Source organism: Pholis gunnellus, assembly GCF_910591455.1.
Source record: "Pholis gunnellus genome assembly, chromosome: 4".
In the NCBI taxonomy this organism is placed as follows: Eukaryota; Metazoa; Chordata; class Actinopteri; order Perciformes; family Pholidae; genus Pholis; species Pholis gunnellus.
The window spans coordinates 5,631,359-5,650,580 of NC_136530.1; the positions used below are offsets into that span (position 1 = coordinate 5,631,359).

The following is a 19,222-nucleotide window of genomic DNA, read 5'->3' on the forward strand; positions in this document are numbered from 1 at the left end:
CATTTCAATGTTTACGTTGCAAATTTGAAATGGAGTTGGTCTGTAACCTTTCAAAATGAGGAGGACAATTTGGGCACAGTGGTTTGTGTGAGTGTTTGGTCCGTGATAGGAGCATCAAGAGTCCATGTTTCCACGTTTAAAGGAATTAACGATCCCCTCTCTCTCTCTGCCGGTTCTCTCAGGCTCTGGTGTGGACGATGCCGTGGGAGAGGTGTCCATCCATGTGGAGATTTTCACTCATCCCAACACGGGAGAGCACAAGGTCACAGTGAAAGGTAAAGGAAAATCCACACTGAAGTACGCCAGTCTCAATGACGCCATAGAATAATCTGCCATAAAATAGTTATAAAAACGTTGTCGTATAATATGCTATAAAAATGGCGTATTATATCATGTGATAAAAATGTCATTAAAATGTCTTATTATAGTATGTCGAAAAAAGTCATAAAAGTCATATTATAGTACGCCATAAAAGTGTTTCTTAAAAAGTCACAGTATAGTATGTTATAAAAGAATTCATAAAAAATTCATAGTACAGTATGTCATAAAAAAAATCATTAAAAAGTCATATTATAGTCTGTTTAAAAAAAAAGAAAAAAGTCATAACATAGGTTATCGAAAAAAATGAGGAATAGTCATAGTATAGGTTGTCGGAAATGTCGTTAAAAAGTCATAATAAATGTCATAGTATGTCATTAAAAAGTCATGTTTTGGCATATCATGAAAATGTTTCTTTCATAGTCTATTTTGACAAGCAACTGAATATGAGACCTGAGGGAGAGCCAGTATTTTCTTCTTCATAATTCTGTTCACTCTCGCTTTTTCTCACCGCTCCACATTTTCACACATTTCCTCCACATGAATCTCTCTCTCTCTCGCTCTCTCTCTCTCTCTCTCTCTCTCTCTCTCACCCACACCTTCCCACTCTCCTTCCCCTCCATTTCCTCTCCCTCCATCTCTCTCTGTCTCAGTTGTGGCTGCCAATGACCTGAGGTGGCAGACGCAGGGAATATTCCGGCCATTTGTGGAGGTGTATATCATCGGCCCTCATCTCAGCGATAAGAAGAGGAAGTACGCCACCAAGTCGAAGAACAACAGTTGGGCCCCCAAATACAACGAAACCTTCACTTTGTGAGTCATAATACTGATAATGATTGGTTGTTTTGTTTCAAGGTTGTAGAAAATGTCTGAACAGATTGACTCTCTTCTCTGCACTTGCAGCACCCTGAGTAGCGAGGTGGGTCCCGAGTGCTACGAGCTACAGGTGTGTGTGAAGGACTACTGCTTTGCACGGGAGGACCGCACCGTGGGCATGGCGGTCCTGCAGCTGAAGGACATGGCCTCCAAAGGCAGCGTCGCCTGCTGGCTGCCGCTGGGTAAACGCATCCACATGGACGAGACGGGCCTCACCGTCCTGCGCATCCTCTCCCAACGCAACAACGACGACGTGGCCAAGGAGTTCGTCAAGCTCAAGTCGGACCAGCGCTCTGCAGAGGAGGGCCGCAGCTAAGAGATACAACGTAATTTAGAAAAAAACAAAGGACCCATCTGAAGCTCAATCAGACGCCTGCCACTTACTGCCCTGGAGCTCTCCTGAGCCGCCGCTAGCCACTGCCCTGCTGATCCAGTGTTGTAAAAGCACAGAAAAGTCAACAGTCACCACACATCCAGTGCTATAAATACATTCATTTCAGTCGAAAGTACACAGTGCTAAACAAGTCATCACTCATTTTCTTCTTTTATTGTTGCAAATACAATTATCCATCCTTTGGATGAACAATACATAGAGTTTAATCATGAAGCATATATCTACTTTCCTCGGTCCGTAGAGGTGAGTCATGCCATTTCATATACACACACACCCCTCATTTGACTGGTCAAGGTGAGAAATATCTTGTAGCCTTTTAATATTTTTGGCTTCTTCTCGTCCCTTCCCTGGCGTGCACCTGCTCAGAGAAGGGATGGCAAGTGCCAGCAGATAATCACTGAAATATGCCAAGACGAGCCCTAAGCACAACTAGGACCAAGTGTCCAACTGACCCATTAGCAACAGCAACAACGGCTGCAAGGCCTCAAACATTCCAGATAATGGGCGGGGGGGGGGGGGGGGGGGGGGGAAGCACTATTTAGTTAAGATAATTTTAATATTTATTTACTGCTCTCTTCCAAATTATATTTATATTTAAATAATTCTATACATCATAGTATATGAAAGACATATGTAAAGATATATGCAGGATTATTCGATGGACGTGTGGTCTTTGAAAGATTGTCCGAGTCTTTTTGTCCGTCTACCCTGTAACAGAGCACACTGCCTGACACCCTTAATGCCTTCTGTCTCGTTTACCCATTGTGCGTATGTCTCCTATATAGCGACTGTAAAGCGATTAATCTGATGAAGACACGCCCTCAAGCACTGTGGTTCATCAGAGTATACAGTATGTGTGTGAGAATGTGCAGGTGTGAATGCATAATCTGCGTATCGAGCACACGTGGAGCTCATAACGTGCGAGTGTGTTTTGTAAGTTGTTCTAATGTTGACCTCATGTAGCCGCCCGTGTTGCCTGTTACCTGCAAATGTAATCACAGAAAGCCATCACAAGCAAAGAACATCACGGGGGGGGGGGGGGTGTTCATATTCAGATTTTGGAGGATTTTGAAAGTGTCTTTTACTCCAGGGGATTAAGCGTCCTATATGTCATGTCGTGTTACTGTAAACATTCCCAACAGCCCTCTACTGGCTGTGTGTGAGGTGCATGATAGGAGAGGAAGAAAAACTTTACTGCCACTTCCTTTCTTTAAAAAAAACTATTTGCCAAATCAAAACCTGCATGTAATTGCATCATTAAAAACCTGAGCTCCTGTTTCGCAAAAGCAACATGCTTGAAGGAAAAAAACGTTCACGTAGGACAGCACAGATCTTTAATGATCTACCACCCACGAGCCTGCTGCAGGTGCTGTAACCTTGATCTCTGGTCCCGAGAAGCCAGGCCTCTGCTGCCATTTAAAAGAGGGGCTGCAGCTTGGTAGAGATGTAGTGTGAACATCTGGAAGCACAGGGTCTTTAACGCACCCATAATAACACATTTATACTTTATTTTTCAGTAATTGTTTTGTTGAATGACAGGTATTACACATCAAGGCTTCAAATCATTCTACAGCTAAATTCACTTCTTTAATCTCGAGTTGATTTCATGTGAAACAAAATGTTTTTAATTGATTATTGCCTGTCCAGCATGTCTCTTAATTCAACTTATATTTTTATGAATGCCCTTTTAAAAAACAAAAAAAGGTTGATTGGTTTATTTATCTATAAGAAGTATGTATGTTTGTAAAACAGAGTCCAAGTTTAACAACGACAGGGTATTTTGCTTGTTTTTTTCTATTCCTGCCTCTTTTTTTAAGTTCCCCCCCAAAAGCACTTGATCGTAAATTGATAATTTAACAGGCCCCCTCTTTTGATCAAGGTGTAAGAACTGAACTCTATGCATCTAATCTATTAGAACCTATGTAGATGAGTCGTTTTTGAAGCAGTCTTATAATGTTTACATTGTGGATTATCCTTATTATATCAGCACAAGTGTTTGTCTGATATGTTGTACATGCTGTCTCTATTGTAATGGGCCAAATATCACAACGGTAGTAGAGCTGATTAGAGACTGAAATTTGTTTGTACAGCTTTTCAATGCTGAGGAAACTAATCTGAAACGGAGAGATTGATTATTGTTGTTGTTGGCCGTTGTAATTAGCTCGGATGTAACAAAACACATGTCAGCCTATGTGAGGTGAAGTTTGCTGCTCTTTTGTAGACTTGAATATTTGCTCTGAGTGACTGAGTTGACTGAGTTGGGGATTATGTGTACTGGTGCCCAATCTGGATATGTAGCTATTATTGGAAGATATAGGACGGCCTTGTACACACTGGAGAAGAATAACAAGGACTTGATCATTTCATGGTCTTAAGAGCCGAATAAAAACACAGAAAAACTACCTAAGTTAACTAAATCTAAACATGTTGTCACTCTCTAGTGTGTACAAAGTGTTTCTATTCGAGGGAACATCGGCACAGTCTTTTAATTACTTTAAATAACAGGTACTCAACTGTCACATAGTTGGAAATGCCACGAAAAAAATCTTTATTTATTGCTGTTGACAATGATACTTTAGTCTCCTCCTTCAGAGGCTCAGTTTGCGTGTTGGAATGCACGGGAATGCACACAGAACTTAAGGACAAGGATCAATGTAGAAGCACAATGAAACGCACACAGACACAGAGCAGACAGACGCGCATGATCTGTTCCGTCTAGCTGACCGGGCCACACAGACAGACCGCTGCACAGCGACGCCGGTCCTGTACTTCCAGAAAAGGTGCATGATGGGAACAATAAAACAAAAAGAAAAAATGTATTGTGCCAGCACGCATAATTATTTGATGTTAATTGCCAATTGATGTCTCCTTTTATTTTGATATTTCATTATTGTTTTCTATTTTTCAAATGTTTGTGAATATATAAATATGTATTACTGATGATGTGTAGTGGTACAAAGTACTCGCATGAGGATTTTTTTATACACAAGATGTTTCTAATTTTTTGCGTTTTTTTTATTCTGGTTGTTCTTATTGGGGGTTGAGGTGACTGGGACTGCAGTCTCATTGTGTTTCTGCTTCCAATAAAATATGAAAAGAAAAACACTTTTGTCTCATTTCTTGTTTATCAAACTGTACTGAGATATAGCTGCACATCTGTGCACAGACTGATCCACTGATTGTTAATAGATTAATTAAACACCTTCTGGAAGTTATTTCAAATGACTAAATGCATTAGGTCTGGGAATCAGATCTGCCAACACATTGATATATTTGCTCTGAACAGTCAATGCATCCTGTTCTAGGCTCTGCGGACAAAGGAGATCTTGAGGGAGTCTGGGATGACTAACTGCTCAGCACGGAGGACGGGGGGAGGCAAGTAGGGAAATGTGACTGGAAACACTCGCCTCACATCCATGAGGAGCTGTGGAGGCTGACCGTCAGAACGGCCTTTGAGAAGCCCCTAGAAGAGCAGAGAACGCTCACATTAGACACGCTTCTTTAAATGTTACACAGGAAGCCCTTGCAGCTGTAGGACGGTACAGTACCTGGACGGTACGAATGAAATTCAGTGTGACTCTTTCATCGAGGTCACTGCCGGGAGTGTAGAGGGTCAGAATCTTCACAATCTGTCAAACGAAACGGATACCAACATAAAGTTATATACACTTCAACTGCACAACAATTTGTTCTTCCTTCAAGCAGGATGCGGATAGAGACCCACCTGCTGGCTGGACAGGGCAGTGCAGGTCTGAACGAGGGCCTTTGCATCCGACTCTGTCTTTTTCCCGGCTTGCAGCAGCTGAACGGCCTGGATGAGGTGCTCCAGTGTGGCCACAGCACCCCCTGTCTGCAGACCTCGGCTCCGCAGCCACTCCTCCAAAAGACTCACATTGTAGCTGAATGAAAATAGTGAGAAAGGCTAATTAAGAAATAATCTTAATTATACAATTCATTTTACAATTCTGACTTTCTGAAATGAGCAGTGGGGTTTTAAAAAGTTTATAGGAAATACTGTCTTATGACTTTCTTATGACATACTATACAATGACTTTTTTATAACTTTTTTTCAACCAATAGACATACCATAATATAACTTTTTGGTATTACATTACCATGACATTTTTATGACATGCTATGTATTATGTCATTTTTAGTACATACTTTTATGACATATTTTGTCATAATATACTATCACTTTTGTATGACTTTTAATGACATATTACACTATATGTTTTTTGATTTAATCACATACCATAATACGATCATTTTCTGACTTTATGTTTTTTTGGTACTTCTTCATGAGGCTGTATGTAGGTCATTGAATAGTGCTCTTTCACTCGGAGAGATGTGTGTTTGTGCATTTTGTTGCCTCACTCTCATCACACTAGAAAGCACCTAATTTTAAGTAAACACAACAGTATAGTATTTATACTTGTTTCCATTATCAACTGTCCAATCAAGGTGAAAATACAGAAACAAATAATCAAAAAAATATATGATGTAAAATGAAATGTTGCATATATGTTAATTGATTTCTGTGTATATTTCTACCGTATTTGCATGCCACGGCTCCAGCAGCACATGTCTTTCCTCAGCAGGAGGCTGTTAAAGGCGGAGGCAGAGATGAGGTAGATGAGCTGGTTGAAGGCCTGCTCCATCAGTGTTTGGGACAGATCCTGATGGGACAAAGCGGTGTGAAGGGCTCCTAGCTTCCTCAGCACCGCCGCCATAGTCGGAGCATCGCCTCCCACGGTCCTGGGGTCCGAACCTGCTCGCTTTCTGGACGTTCCCAGCTTCCCTGCCGAGCCAGACAGACCTGGGATGGTCTCACTCTCCAACAGAGCAGGGACTGAGGGAGAGAGGGAGCATGAGGTAAGATTAGAGGAGCAGTGAAGGATGGAGCATTAGTAGCATCGGTATTGTCTTAGTTATAGTGGTACCTATGATGTTTTGCAGATGTTTTTCAGTGATGGAAAGGAGCTGCTGATAGGCCTGGATACAGAGGTCACTCAGGGTGCGGATCAAGTCACTCAGATCAGCGGTCAGTGGAACCACTTCGTCTGAGTCAAGGGTCTGAAAAGCAATCAATCCACTTTAATGCATTGATATCGATGAACTCCCAACTACCACAAAGATGATGTTCTATTAATTCTATTTATCAGAGACTGAGTTCATCAGAGACTGTGTGTGCTAGACGTCTAGAAGTCTGTTTTTGGATTTGATATATAGATGTAAATCATAATAAAACATGTGCATCCTACCTGTTTTGGGGAGTGCTGGGTCAACAGGTCATGCAGCAGACAGGCGTTTTTCAGCCACAGAGCTGTCATATCTACATCATTACTATGTTTCTGCAGGAACAGAAGGGATGAGTAAAGGTTATATCGTCACTTGGAGATGAAAAGATATATCCGTGCTATTATGTATATGTGTGTGTCAGAGGTATGTTTGGGCTTTGCTGTCATTTACTTTGTCCTTAGGGGCCAAATTGTTGGACAAAACAATCCGCAACAATCGCATGAAAGTGGTTCAAAGTCAGTTGTTGATGCTTCCGTGTAAGTGACAAGCTACCTGACATGATGTGATCTGCCCTCACACATTAAACCTCAACCATATGGCGCACCAAGGAGACGCATAACTCAGGTTACCTTCAGAGCTGCCTTCATAGCAGTGACAGCAGCGCTACAGAGCGAGCGAGCGTGCGTTTGGTCTCCGCTGCAGTCGGCCTGACGAACACACAGGAAGAGCACGCTGGCAGGCAGGCCAGGAGGCAGAGACAGGGCGCTGTCAACACGGATGTCTGGACCACAGACAGAGAGAGCAGCAATGGCAGAGTGAACACGGCCAGGTCATACTTGTCAGCTAAAGAAAGGTTAGTTGAAGTTAAAGGTTTATTATTGTGTGTCGTCCTCGTCATCCTAAGAGGCAACGGCTACAAAGTGTGGTCTCAACAATCCCCTTAGAACTGTCGTCAGACACGATCATGTCATTCCAGAGAAAACCATACTTTGTTTATATAAATACTATGTTTGGTGGGTGTTTCCAATGAGCAAGTGAAAATGGCACAATAAGTTTAAGGAGTCACTATGATGCAGTCCCACGTATCCACACAAACTCACTATTTTGTAAATCACAATTGTGCACAAGAAAAGCATGGACACTTTGTGGACACAATTAGTTTAGAGTTGAAACTTTCAGTTGATTAATCAATTGACAAAGAAAAGATCAATCATTCCCTAGTTCTAGCCTCTGAGTAGTCTTATGTGATAGCAAATTGAGGATTTGGGGATGTTGGACTGTGGATGTGAAGACAGCTTGGACTTTTAGAAAGTAATTTTTTTCCCTATTTTGTCACTATGTCTGTGTGACCCAGCTATAATGATTAATTAGAATTGACAGCAGATTAATTAATACAGAAACCAGGTGTTTCCACGAGGACCCTAGCTTCTGGAACAGTCCACCTTTGTGGACACTATAAGAAACATTAAGACATATCTTATTTTTTAGCTTGGCTTTTAATTTTTAAATTTGGTTTTCATACTCTTGCTTGTTTTGTATTGTTGTAATTTTTAGTCTTGAAAAATGATATCTAATGTTGCTCTGTGAAGAACTTTGGCCTGCATGATTGTGTGAATGCTGGTATTTGTGCTTTCTGTTGTGATGCTTGTTAATGTCTGTGAATAGTGCCATTCCACTGAATAAAAACTAACCTATGTATGTACCTAAGTATGCAAGTATCTCTAGCCCTTATATAAATTACTTTTGGGTGTTTTCTATATGAAAGTTTGAATGCTGTACTAAGACCTGAATATCGTGTTTGTTTACTGTCTCACCTGTGACGAGGTTCTTGATGAGCTTGGCTTCGTCTCTCTTCCTACATTCCAGCAAACCAGTGACTGCTGTTGGCTTCGTGCGGGATGGACAGGAGGACGTCTCCGGGTTGAAAACTGATGAGAGCACAAAAAACAAACAATTGAAACAACAGCACCGGCTAAAAACTACAGCGATGTAAGAGAAGATATAATAATTGGAAGGTTTATACTTTATAGAATGTATACTTTAAATAATTTACTTCAAAATACTACTGTTGGTTTATAAAGCACTGGATGGTTTGGGACCAAAATACATTTCTGATCTTCTGCAACCATATGAAACATCCAGACCTCTATTCTATTTTAGCCTGTTTCTATTTTCTACTGTCTCAGATATTTAATGACTTTTTAAATGTGTTTGAATGTCCTTTTATAAAGTCTTTCCTTTGCACTTTGTCTCAAAGCTTCTAATGTTTTATGTTTTATGGAAAGCACTTTGAATTACCTTGTTGCTGAAATATGCGATATAAATAAACTTGCCTTGCCTTAATATGTTGTACTCAAGTTCGTAAATGAACCTGCTGAGTGGAAAAAGTTAGTGGATGGAAGGCATTTTTTATTTATATGAACGTTTGATCCCATTATGATATGTATAAGTGTTTACTTATCGGCTTTCACATACATTTTAACATCAATATTTGTGGGAGCAATATACATTAAGGATCCAAACATAGCTATGTACTGTGATGTCAAGTTGTTTTTTCAGTGATGAAGAAAAAACACTTCATTCTGAAAGTGCATAGCAAACCAAAAGCTCTGAATTCTTCCGATGAGATCTCATCACCTTGTGTCAGGAGTCGTCTGAGTGAGACTGTGTTTTTAAGCTCCTTCAGCTCTCTCCTCAATCGGACACACTCTTGTTCTCTGGCCTGCAGTTCCTTCACACACAAACACACTCACATTTAGGATTCGTGGCCAATGCTCTAAACCAAACTAACTTTCAGCAGAAAAAGCTTAAACATTTCTTAAAGATTACAAGCAGCCAGAATCCACTGGCTCTGACTTTATGGACTGTGGAGTGATTATGTCAGAGAGAACAGGTGAGTGATCAGGACAAATGTATGGCAGACGAATCTATAAATAGTCTTTCCGCAGAATCCTTCATGCACCACAGATGACTGCCTTCATAAGCCGATACCTGTTGCTGTGCAGCAGAGGAAGAACCAGAGATAGCTTGACTAAGCTGGCACCTCAGAGCCTCCTGCTCCTCCTCCCTCTGACTGTGCTGGCTACGCAGCTGGCTCTCCAGAAACCTGACCCAGACAAGGGCAGACATAACAACAGCATCACAGAGTTCATCCACTGAATATAAATCACAGCATAGATTAGCAGGGGAAGCGAGTTGACACACTGGTGACAGACTGACTTGTTGGCCACTCGTACAGCGTCGTAAGCGTGTGCCAGGTCCTCTCCTTTCATCTTCACTGCCGGGTCTTTGGCCACGTCCATCATCTCCATCAACTGGTCCTGTCAATGCAAACACGAACACAGCGTGGTATTTTATTACCTCACCTGATGAGATTGTGTTGCAAGTTCAATGCTCAAAACTGAGGTTTTTGTGACATTCCTCACCATTGGCGTTTCGATGCCCCACACTGAGACTCTCCTCTCACTGGAGGGAGACGTCACGCTGACCCTGCGGACCTCCTCCGGGGAAGGGAAGGCAGATGGGAAGGGTGACAGTGAGAGTGGGGTGAGAGACTGGGGTGAGAGCGGAGTGGGGGAGGAAGGCTCCAAACTCTGGGTGGAGTCCGTCCTTCTGTGGCCCTTGGTGCGCTGTAGTGAGTGGAAAAAAAACCAAGATGGAGTTTCAGACCAAAAATAGTATTGTTCTAAAAGTATTTAAGAGTGCCTGTGGGTGTAGTTATGAACCTCAGTGAGCAGACTCATCTCCCTGAGGTTGTCGTATCTTTGCTCCAGTCTGGTGAACTCTCTCAGGAGACCCTGGTACTTTCTCCTCTCCTCATCCAGCTCCGCCCTCAGAGATGCACTCGCCTGAGACACAGCCTGGTGCACACACTCTGCACACACACACAAGGAAAATAAAAAACACTGAGAGAAAGAAGACCAAGGTTTTACCCACGAGGCCAATGAGTCCGCGTGATGCTGCAAAGTGAGAAGAACCTACCTTCTTGTGCTTTTTCTTGTTCAAACAAGCGAGCGGAGAGATCCTCTGTCTCTTTGCAAAAACTGTCCTTTTCTCTCTGCAGGGCTTGCAACTCCTCAAAAATTAGGAGAGAATGAGAATAAACAATTAATACTCCTGGATAAGCTTGCAATGGTATTCTACATGGTTAATAATAACACAATCACCAGCACAGTGTAAAATGTGTGAAGTTCTTCTTGGGTCGGTAGACCTACTTGTGTGAGTTGAAGGATCTCCTGGGCAGCCTTCTCCTCAGCTCTCCTTCTTTCCTCCACCTCCTTCTCGCTGATGACGGGGCAGGGCTGAGGCTTCTCCTGTTTCTGGCTCTCTAGTTTCTGTACCGTCGCCCTCAAAGCCTCCAGCTCAGTGTTAGTGGCCTCTCGCTCTGCATGCAGGGTCTCTTTCAAAGCTGCACCCCCCCTGGCCTGGACACACGCAAACACAACTTTATTGTGTGAACAGATAATAACTTTTTTGAAACACACATTTTAGGGCTTACCAAGACCACATGACAGGATCAAACTCCCTTCACCCACCTCCTGGTCTGCTCTCAACTGCAGCTGCATCAGTTTGACTTCCATGCCCTTGTTGAGCTCTCTATACTTCTCCACTGAGCGGGCCTCGGTCTTTAGTTTCATCAGCTCTCTCCTAGCAGCTCTGCGGCGTGCGCAGCACTGCATGAACACCACCGCCGCACGTACTCGCCTGTACGTCTGCCTCGCCAGCCACCCACGCACTCTCGCCTGAAGCAACACAGCAGCCCGCTCTGCCACCAACTGAGGAGGCAAAAAAAGGGTTTACATTTTTCATCAGTTCAGTCTTATAACTTTACTTTTATGTCACAATTAATTTCTCTTCTAAAAAGAAATTGACTAGAATTTGATTCAGGTTATGATTAAATTCTGACCAGTCTGTATCTGCTGCGGGCCAGTGTTCCCCTGGTGAAGGCCTGGATGGTGACGGTGGCCTGTCGGATCATGAGGAACAGCTGTCTGACCGCCACCATGCGGTAAGTCTTCTGGATTACTAAGGCAGCCTTGGTGTAGCGCAGCGTCAGGGCCAGTCTGCAGCCAAAATGACCGAGATGACATTTAAGTGCAGAATATCCAATTAAAAGTTAGTCTGGCAATTTTAGAGTTGGAGATTGATGAAGTTTACACAAAATATGGAAAAACAACACATCTGGCAAATAGTCATCTAGTTTCCACAGATTATTGCGCACTGTCAAAATCATTGTAGCTCAGCTGAAGTAGTTTAAAACCTGGCGTCATTAGCTATATTGGATACTAATATCTTTAACAAATATCTAAAAATACAGACAATTAAATAAAATCTGTTTCTGTAAAAATCACTTTCCTTTCAAGAAATAAAATGACACAGTTAGTATAAACTGTAATATAGAGGAAATACATAAATATTGTATTGCAACAACATATTAATTTCTCTCTCGCACACGGACACACAGACATCTTTTTCTATCTCCCCTCACCGTCTGGCCAGAGCTCCTCTGCAGTATCTCTGTATGGTGACCGTTGCCCAGCAGGTCCTGGTGTATCTAATCCGTGCCAGCCACCCTCTGACCCGGCTCTGGATGATCACAGCAGCCACACGCAGCCTCTCAGCTCTCAGCCTCTCCAGGAGAGCCACCTGACCGGCCCGGAAAAATACTTTGGTCTTTCCAAAGCAGTACTGGTCTGGGTCTGGGATGAGCTGAGGCAGAGCTTGTCTGCACGAGGCCTGGGCCTGCTCCTGACCCTGGGAACCTCGAAGCAGAAGACGGTACCTGCAGAAGAACTCCTCGTACGTCCACCTGGAAACAAAGAAAGAGAAAAACGCTTGACAGTTCTGTAAAGATTGTTTGCATCTTTTTATTTTGGTCCACTCTTTAATTTTACATAATTTCACTCGAGTAAATTGTTCACTGCAATTCAAATAAAAAAAAAAAACACATTGATAAAGAGACATATATTACATTACTGAACATTTATACAATTGTATGCTCTCATCATTTGGTAACAGAGTTACCCATCAGGGATTGTTTTGATGTTTTGATTGTTTTGATGACTCTAAAATGCTTTATACTGGACAATTTGACCAAAACCTAAGTAAATAGATAAAGACAATTAAATTGGTATTGTTATAAATGATCTATCTCAAACATGTTTTATATCCCTAAAAACATTAAAGTAAATTGTATACCATAAGGTGACAAATTGAAACAAATGCTGCCTAAAAGGTAGGGAAAAAAATATTTTATTTTATACAAGGTACACATAATTTGCAGGTAATGGTCTATCAACCACAAATGGCTGTAGTTATCAAAACTCTGATATAGTCCTCCAAGATTTAGGAAAACCAAACTCTGGTCCCTGTGTCTCTCTCATCAATGACTTAGAACAGAAGAAGTGTAACTGCTGACACCCTTTTATATTCTTTACACGTCTTTAAATCTGAGCTCTCGTACTTTACAGAGAGACAGAAGAATGTGGAGTACTCAGTACCTGGATGGGAAACCTGCAGCACTGATGCGAATCGTCTCCAGCACCCCACAGGCTCTTAACTGCTGGACTGTCCTCCTGGGGTCAAACCTAACAAAGCAAGGCTGTTAGGCTGCTTGGTCCACACACACACACACACACACACACACACACACACACACACACACACACACACACACACACACACACACACACACACACACACACACACACACACACACACACACACACACACACACACACACACACACACACACACACAGGCGCAAAATCAAATGCATGAACATTTCATTTTGTGAAGACAAAACAAAGACATACATGAAAGCTTCTTTGAGGTCGTTGGGTTTAATGCAGCGGACATAGTGAGGAGTGGTGTTGTTCAGAGTTTCCATTAGCATCTGTAAGGACTGACGGAACTGACAGGCACCAAAAGCACAGTGTTAAAGACAGATTGCTGCACCACAAATGAAGCGAAGTGAAAGTCATAACAGCTCACCTGGAAGCCCACTGTCAGTTTATGCTCTCTGGTGGCTCTTTTCCCTGAACGAACACTTCCATTGGCCACAGAGGAAACATTTCCCTGCTGCTGGAACAATTCGGCCACCAGCTCAGACTGACACACACGTGAACGCACACAGAGACAAGTTAGTGGTGCCATAGACACATTAAAACTAAATGAAATCTAATATGTAACACATACCTACCTGACTTGCTTTGAGGATGTTAATGAGCTCCTCAAAGACTGTATCTCGATTCTTGCCTAAAAAACCATCGCATTCATATTGCACCTGATGGAAAAAAGAGAAAACTGTTAATAATTATAATATCAGAAACTTGAAAGGAGACTTTTTTTCCCCCCTAAGGTTTGTGTGTGTTGACCCTCATCGCTCACCGTGTCAGCGAAGTGCAGAACGACGAAGGCGCTGTTGGACATGCGAGGTTTCTGGAAGTGAGGGTGTTTCTTGCTAGTCAGGTGTTGATCATACAGCTTCTGCACCCAGCTCTCATCTGATCCTTTGGGCATCTGATGATAAACACAGACACTGAATGAGGTTATCACTAAAACCACAGAGTTAAAAAATAAAACAAGATCCAGTGCTTAAAAAAACAGCTAACATTTTTACGTTTGTGTATATGTGAAGATTGATCCAAAAAGACAGATACAAATAAAAGTAATAAGACAGAAAAGGAAGATGAGCGAGGGAGACCGACCCGACACTCCTCGTCTAAAAGATCAAACAGGCCCAGTTGTCCCTCTAAGAGATTGATGCACTGCTGATTGTCACTGAACTCAATCCTGCTCCAGGCCAGCTCTTCCCGGACGTACTCCTCCTGCTCCAGGTGGAACACATGCTGCAGAAGAACACAACATAAAAATAGAAAAGATTGAGTGAAAATGAAGATAAAAAAACATCGCAATGACTCTAAAAAGAGAGTTCAAGGAAGCAGACGACCTGACTATCCTTACAAATAAGAAACAGCTTGAAAAGATTGACAGTGAGGCCAAAAACAACAGATCGTCACATTGGGAGGACAGTCTGTGCTGGCACAACAGAGAGGTCAAGACAGTGAAATACTTCCTACTGCATGTTGTAGCTATGAGGAAAACTAAAAACTCTTCCATAAAATCAGAACAATATAATGTGATTTTGGATACTTTTTACCCCCAAATAATTACACCACATTGTAGGTGAGAAAGACTAAAACTGCAAACAAGACGGAAATTAACAGGGGACAAAAATTATTTAAAATTGGAAGTATTTTTGTCTTTATTCACTTAAACTCAATTGGAATTTGTGACGACAGACTGCAGCGGTGATTGGGCTGATTCAGTGAAGAGTTTAAGAAGAAGAATCTACTGACACATTAACTCTGGTTGTAGTAACACATAGCAATAGACACAGAGACATGACTTCCTGTCACATGACTTACCCTGTTGAATTGCTGTTGCAGTTTTTCATTTGCATAATTTATGCAGAACTGCTCAAAACTGTTCCGGTCAAAGGTCTCAAACCTGCTCCGTGAGAGAAGACTCATCAGTCCAACTTTGTAAAAAAAACACACCTCAACATTAACTGAACTACAATATACTAAAGCAAACTTTAGAGGCCACAAAAACAAATTGTATTCGGTGACACGAAGCTCATCACTCACCCGTAGATGTCTAGTACCCCTATGAAGGATTTGGCCTCTCCCCTCTGTGAACGCAGAGCAGAGTTGAGCCTCTGGACAGTCCAGGTAAACAGCTGGCCATAGATATGTTTGGCCAGTGCATCTCTGGCTTCTACGGCCTGTTGGCCGGACACGGGTTTGACCAGCAGCTCTCCCCCGACGGCCAGTCTGCGATGACACAGCCAGTGGGCCATCTGAGGTCCTTCTACTCCTAACAGCTTGGAGAAGACAGCCAGAGGTCGGTCGTCTGCCTGGAGAAAAAAAACATAAAAGCTTCAGATGTACCTGTTGTATGCACTCAAAGAAGAAAGGGGAAGAGAGTTAAGGAGGAAATGTGTCTATAAAAGAGCTAAAGCCCTCCAGGTGAGAGGAGACATAAGCACATTTCTTACATCAATATAACTCCGGTCAGAACTTCTCCCACTGGCTTGGATGTTGACATTTCCCAGGTGCAGAACAGCTGACAGGATCCTAAAGAGCTCCATCTGTTGGTCAGGCTGCACACCTGCAATTTCAACAAATACACCAACAATTTTGTGTTATCTTCATAATCAACTGACATGATTCAATGACATAAGCATCTTACCAGAGCCTGAACGGTTGGTTTTGTTACACTCCGTGTGTGTTCGTGTGGATGTAAATATCTTACCCAGGATGGTGAAAGCATTGCGCGTGCGCTCCAGATCCGACAAGTCATCAGTACCTGGAATCTGCATCTCTCCTCCCTGGCTGGTGTAGCGGAAATGCTCAGGTGCATCTGGAGGAAAAACACAAGGCACAGTCACACTGCTTTTAACATTATTTACATGATAATATACAAAACGTTAAGGACACAGGGAATGGACATGGTCATATTTGAGATCAAGCTGGTGGGGTCGCCTGTGATTAAGTCTCACCCAGTTTTAGGGTTCTCATTTCAGGCAACTCTCTGGAAGCACACAGCTGGTAGAAGATGTGGTAGTTCCTCTCTGCTGACGCCTTATGCACATAAAAATAAAGACAATAATCATGAACAGGTGCATAATAAATGAAGGATTATTGTGTGCAAAAGAATCACTCTGGCTAAAGAGCTTACTTGGAAGACAACCCTAGACTTCTCCAGTAGATACGTCCTCATGTTGGCCCCAATGATGTCCCCTTTTCTGCCAAAGCCGATCTCGATGTACTTCCCAAAACGACTACTGTTGTCATTTCGAGTGGTTTTAGCATTCCCAATAGACTGTAGGCAAAATGATATGCTGTTTGCGTCTTTAAAAAAAACATTATTGATGGGAAAAACCTTATTTCTAAGTGATAAAACTATTCAACCATCCATCACCTCCATAATCGGGTTGGAAGCCAGAACCCTCTCCTCCACGCTGGTCTGCTGTAATGCTCCTCCAACCACAGCAAAGTATCGCATGGTGAATTTGGCTGAGACCGTTTTCCCCGAGCCAGACTCTCCACTGATGATGATAGACTGGTTTTTCTCCTCCCTATACACACAGTTAGCGTGACTATCGAAACCCATACAGTGAAGTTATGCTGAGACAGTCGGTGTTGTGTTACTACACCATACGCAAGAAAGTAGAGAAAACGTTGTAATTGAAGTATGTTTTACTGTATATAGTTTTAAATGATACACACTCTTACATAATTGTATTTGTCTTGTGTTTCTGCATGACTTATGTTGTTTACTTTTGTTATTTTGGACTTTTGTAAGGAAAAAGTTTTTTGTAAGGAAAAAGTTTTTTTAAATCTCTCGTGCACAACTGGTTGTCACAGCGTGACCACTAGCGTTTCACCTCTGACCTGGTCATAGTGCGGTAGGCTTCCTCTGCCACAGAGAAGATGTGGGGTTCCATGTCGGCCATGTCCTGACCGCTATAAGCATCAATCACCTCCTCTCCGTATATGGGGAGCTGGTCATAGGGATTGATGGCCACTAACACAATACCTGGAGGGACGGGAGAGAAAGTCACATCAGCACGAGACTGTGGATATTCATTGGACTTATCTTTCATGAAAAAGATCTTAGACATTAAATATGATGTAATAGCCATTATGTTTTAATCGGTTTAAAAAATACACAAAATCTTTGAGGAGTAAACATTTTGGAATTATACATGTAATAACTTTACCATTGACAAAGCAAATACAACTCAAAATGAAGATTTCTTTCAAAATGTTACCAAGAACATGTCACTCTTAACTAAAGAGAATATAAACACACAACCTTTCTCATTTTAAAGAGATTTAAGGGTTTAAAAAAAAACATTAATTGTTACTAAGTTACTTTTTCTGAATGGGCTGAGTGACTTTTGGAAAACTTTGCATCATCTTCACAACAGAAAATATGTAATCACATCTTACACAGGTGGCAGTGAGGCAGTTGCCTCCATGTCTCAACCTTTGACCTCCTGTAATATAGTTCACACTATGAGCCGTTATCATACAGACAGAAGCACACAGGAGCTGACTGTTAGTGGCACATTGCCAGCACAAATCCAAAAGACCTTCTATCACTAATGCTGTCCCACTTTTAGTTGGACAGCCGTCTCTCTTTTGGTTAGAATCTCCCTCGTTTGTCTGCTTTTGCCCGTCCGGTGTTTACCACAGTACGTGTAGATGCTGCTGTAGTCCAGGAATCGAACCCGCAGGTTGTGCAAGACTGCAGCTTCATGGAGGAAGCTCAGAGCTGTCAGATCATTTTCCCCCTCCAGGATGTCGGGGTTCCCCAGCGGTGGGAGATCAGAGGGGGACACCACTGGGTATTGGGCCTCCTACCAACGGAGAAGGAAGTTCAGAGTTCTTGTTGCGGGACACTGGAGCTGGAGGTCAATACTTGAGCATTGATTTTGGGGTAATGTAAAGGTAGTGCATGTCTCACCGTTCCATCAGAGAGCTGTAGCAGTAGATGTTTCTCTCCGGGACTGTAGTCCCGAAGGAGCAGGCCTGACACCCAAACTGCATCGGGGTCAGGAATCCACACACTTGCTCCCTAGCAAGGAAGCAGATGTAATTGAAAATTAAAGTGAGAAAGAGATACTGCAGGTTGAACACATTCCCACATGTACTGAGACCCTTTGGAGTCCAGGAAAGGAGATATTTTAACTGCACAATATGCTATTTTCTGTCCCGACACTCTTCAGGAAGTAACACTTCAGGGCCCCACCCAGACAAGCCATTTGTCACCCATCAGCATAAAAGGCTCCTAAACGGTGTTAAAAATTAACACTGGTCATCCTACTCTAAAAGTACCAGCATAGATTAGTCATTACCTACTTCTAAAATATCAACTTTGCCTATTAATGTGTCCATTTTACAAAGGAATCCACACTTTTATTATTACAATTCTATAAATTACTGAGCAGCAAGTTTACAGAAATACAGATAGAAAAAAGTTATGGGAGAATTTATCACATAAAATGTGTTCATAACTGACATATTGGCTGAATAACCCAATGCAAAAGGTAAAGGTAATCATTTAGGCATTAACATTTTTTTATTAAACTTTGCATGACTGGGAAAGGCTGACACACTCACACTAGACATGTCATACGAACACCATGTCATCATATAATACATTTTAATTATTACTCTTCTTTCTATGTCCAAACACCCGGTCCTGCAGGAGAGAATGATAATCCCATTAAAAACAGACAAATACATTCAAGTCAGTCTTACCTTACTGTATAGCTCCAGTGACGTCATCTTAACTACCTTAAAGCACGCAGATCAACATCATTTAAAAACCAACAGTGGGTTCACAGCTACACGTCCCTCTGAAGGAACAGCCTGTATCCTCGACACCTCCGCAGAAGAGCCACTCTGTGTCCTGGTGACAGTATTTTGCACTTTGTCCGGGCTCACACTGAGGACTGTCAGGTTAACTGTTAATCTGTGGGAGGACGCAGTGATTGGACGGAGGGGTTTCTCCATTTGAATGTGCACAGTGTGAATC

At 42.3% G+C, this 19,222-nt stretch overlaps 2 protein-coding genes across 2 annotated transcripts in view; one reads left to right on the top strand and one right to left on the bottom strand.

Annotated features, from left to right (window-relative positions):
- The window catches only part of unc13a (unc-13 homolog A (C. elegans)), a gene marked incomplete at both ends in the record, with an annotated part of 43,367 nt that extends 41,857 nt beyond the window's left edge, over nt 1–1,510 (top strand). The window contains 3 exons of the mRNA XM_079157739.1: nt 183–275; nt 972–1,131; nt 1,222–1,510. Coding sequence (XP_079013865.1) covers nt 183–275; nt 972–1,131; nt 1,222–1,510 — 542 coding nt within the window. The remainder of the gene's footprint in view (nt 1–182; nt 276–971; nt 1,132–1,221) is intronic.
- A 3,379-nt stretch (nt 1,511–4,889) lies between these two features.
- Nucleotides 4,890–18,972, bottom strand: LOC306695134 (unconventional myosin-Va; the record flags this gene model as incomplete). The annotated part of the gene is made up of 35 exons (XM_079158283.1): nt 4,890–5,051; nt 5,137–5,217; nt 5,313–5,487; nt 6,143–6,440; nt 6,532–6,664; nt 6,853–6,942; nt 7,240–7,391; nt 8,425–8,538; nt 9,248–9,341; nt 9,602–9,716; nt 9,830–9,930; nt 10,036–10,239; nt 10,336–10,484; nt 10,592–10,685; nt 10,825–11,034; nt 11,146–11,385; nt 11,517–11,673; nt 12,099–12,419; nt 13,111–13,197; nt 13,426–13,523; nt 13,604–13,720; nt 13,812–13,895; nt 14,000–14,131; nt 14,320–14,460; nt 15,040–15,121; nt 15,262–15,530; nt 15,672–15,784; nt 15,929–16,036; nt 16,176–16,257; nt 16,355–16,498; nt 16,598–16,754; nt 17,071–17,215; nt 17,873–18,041; nt 18,149–18,259; nt 18,946–18,972. 35 exons carry the CDS (start codon nt 18,970–18,972, stop codon nt 4,890–4,892), a joined length of 4,956 nt encoding a protein of 1,651 aa, XP_079014409.1.
- Between the last annotated feature and the right edge of the window lie 250 nt (nt 18,973–19,222).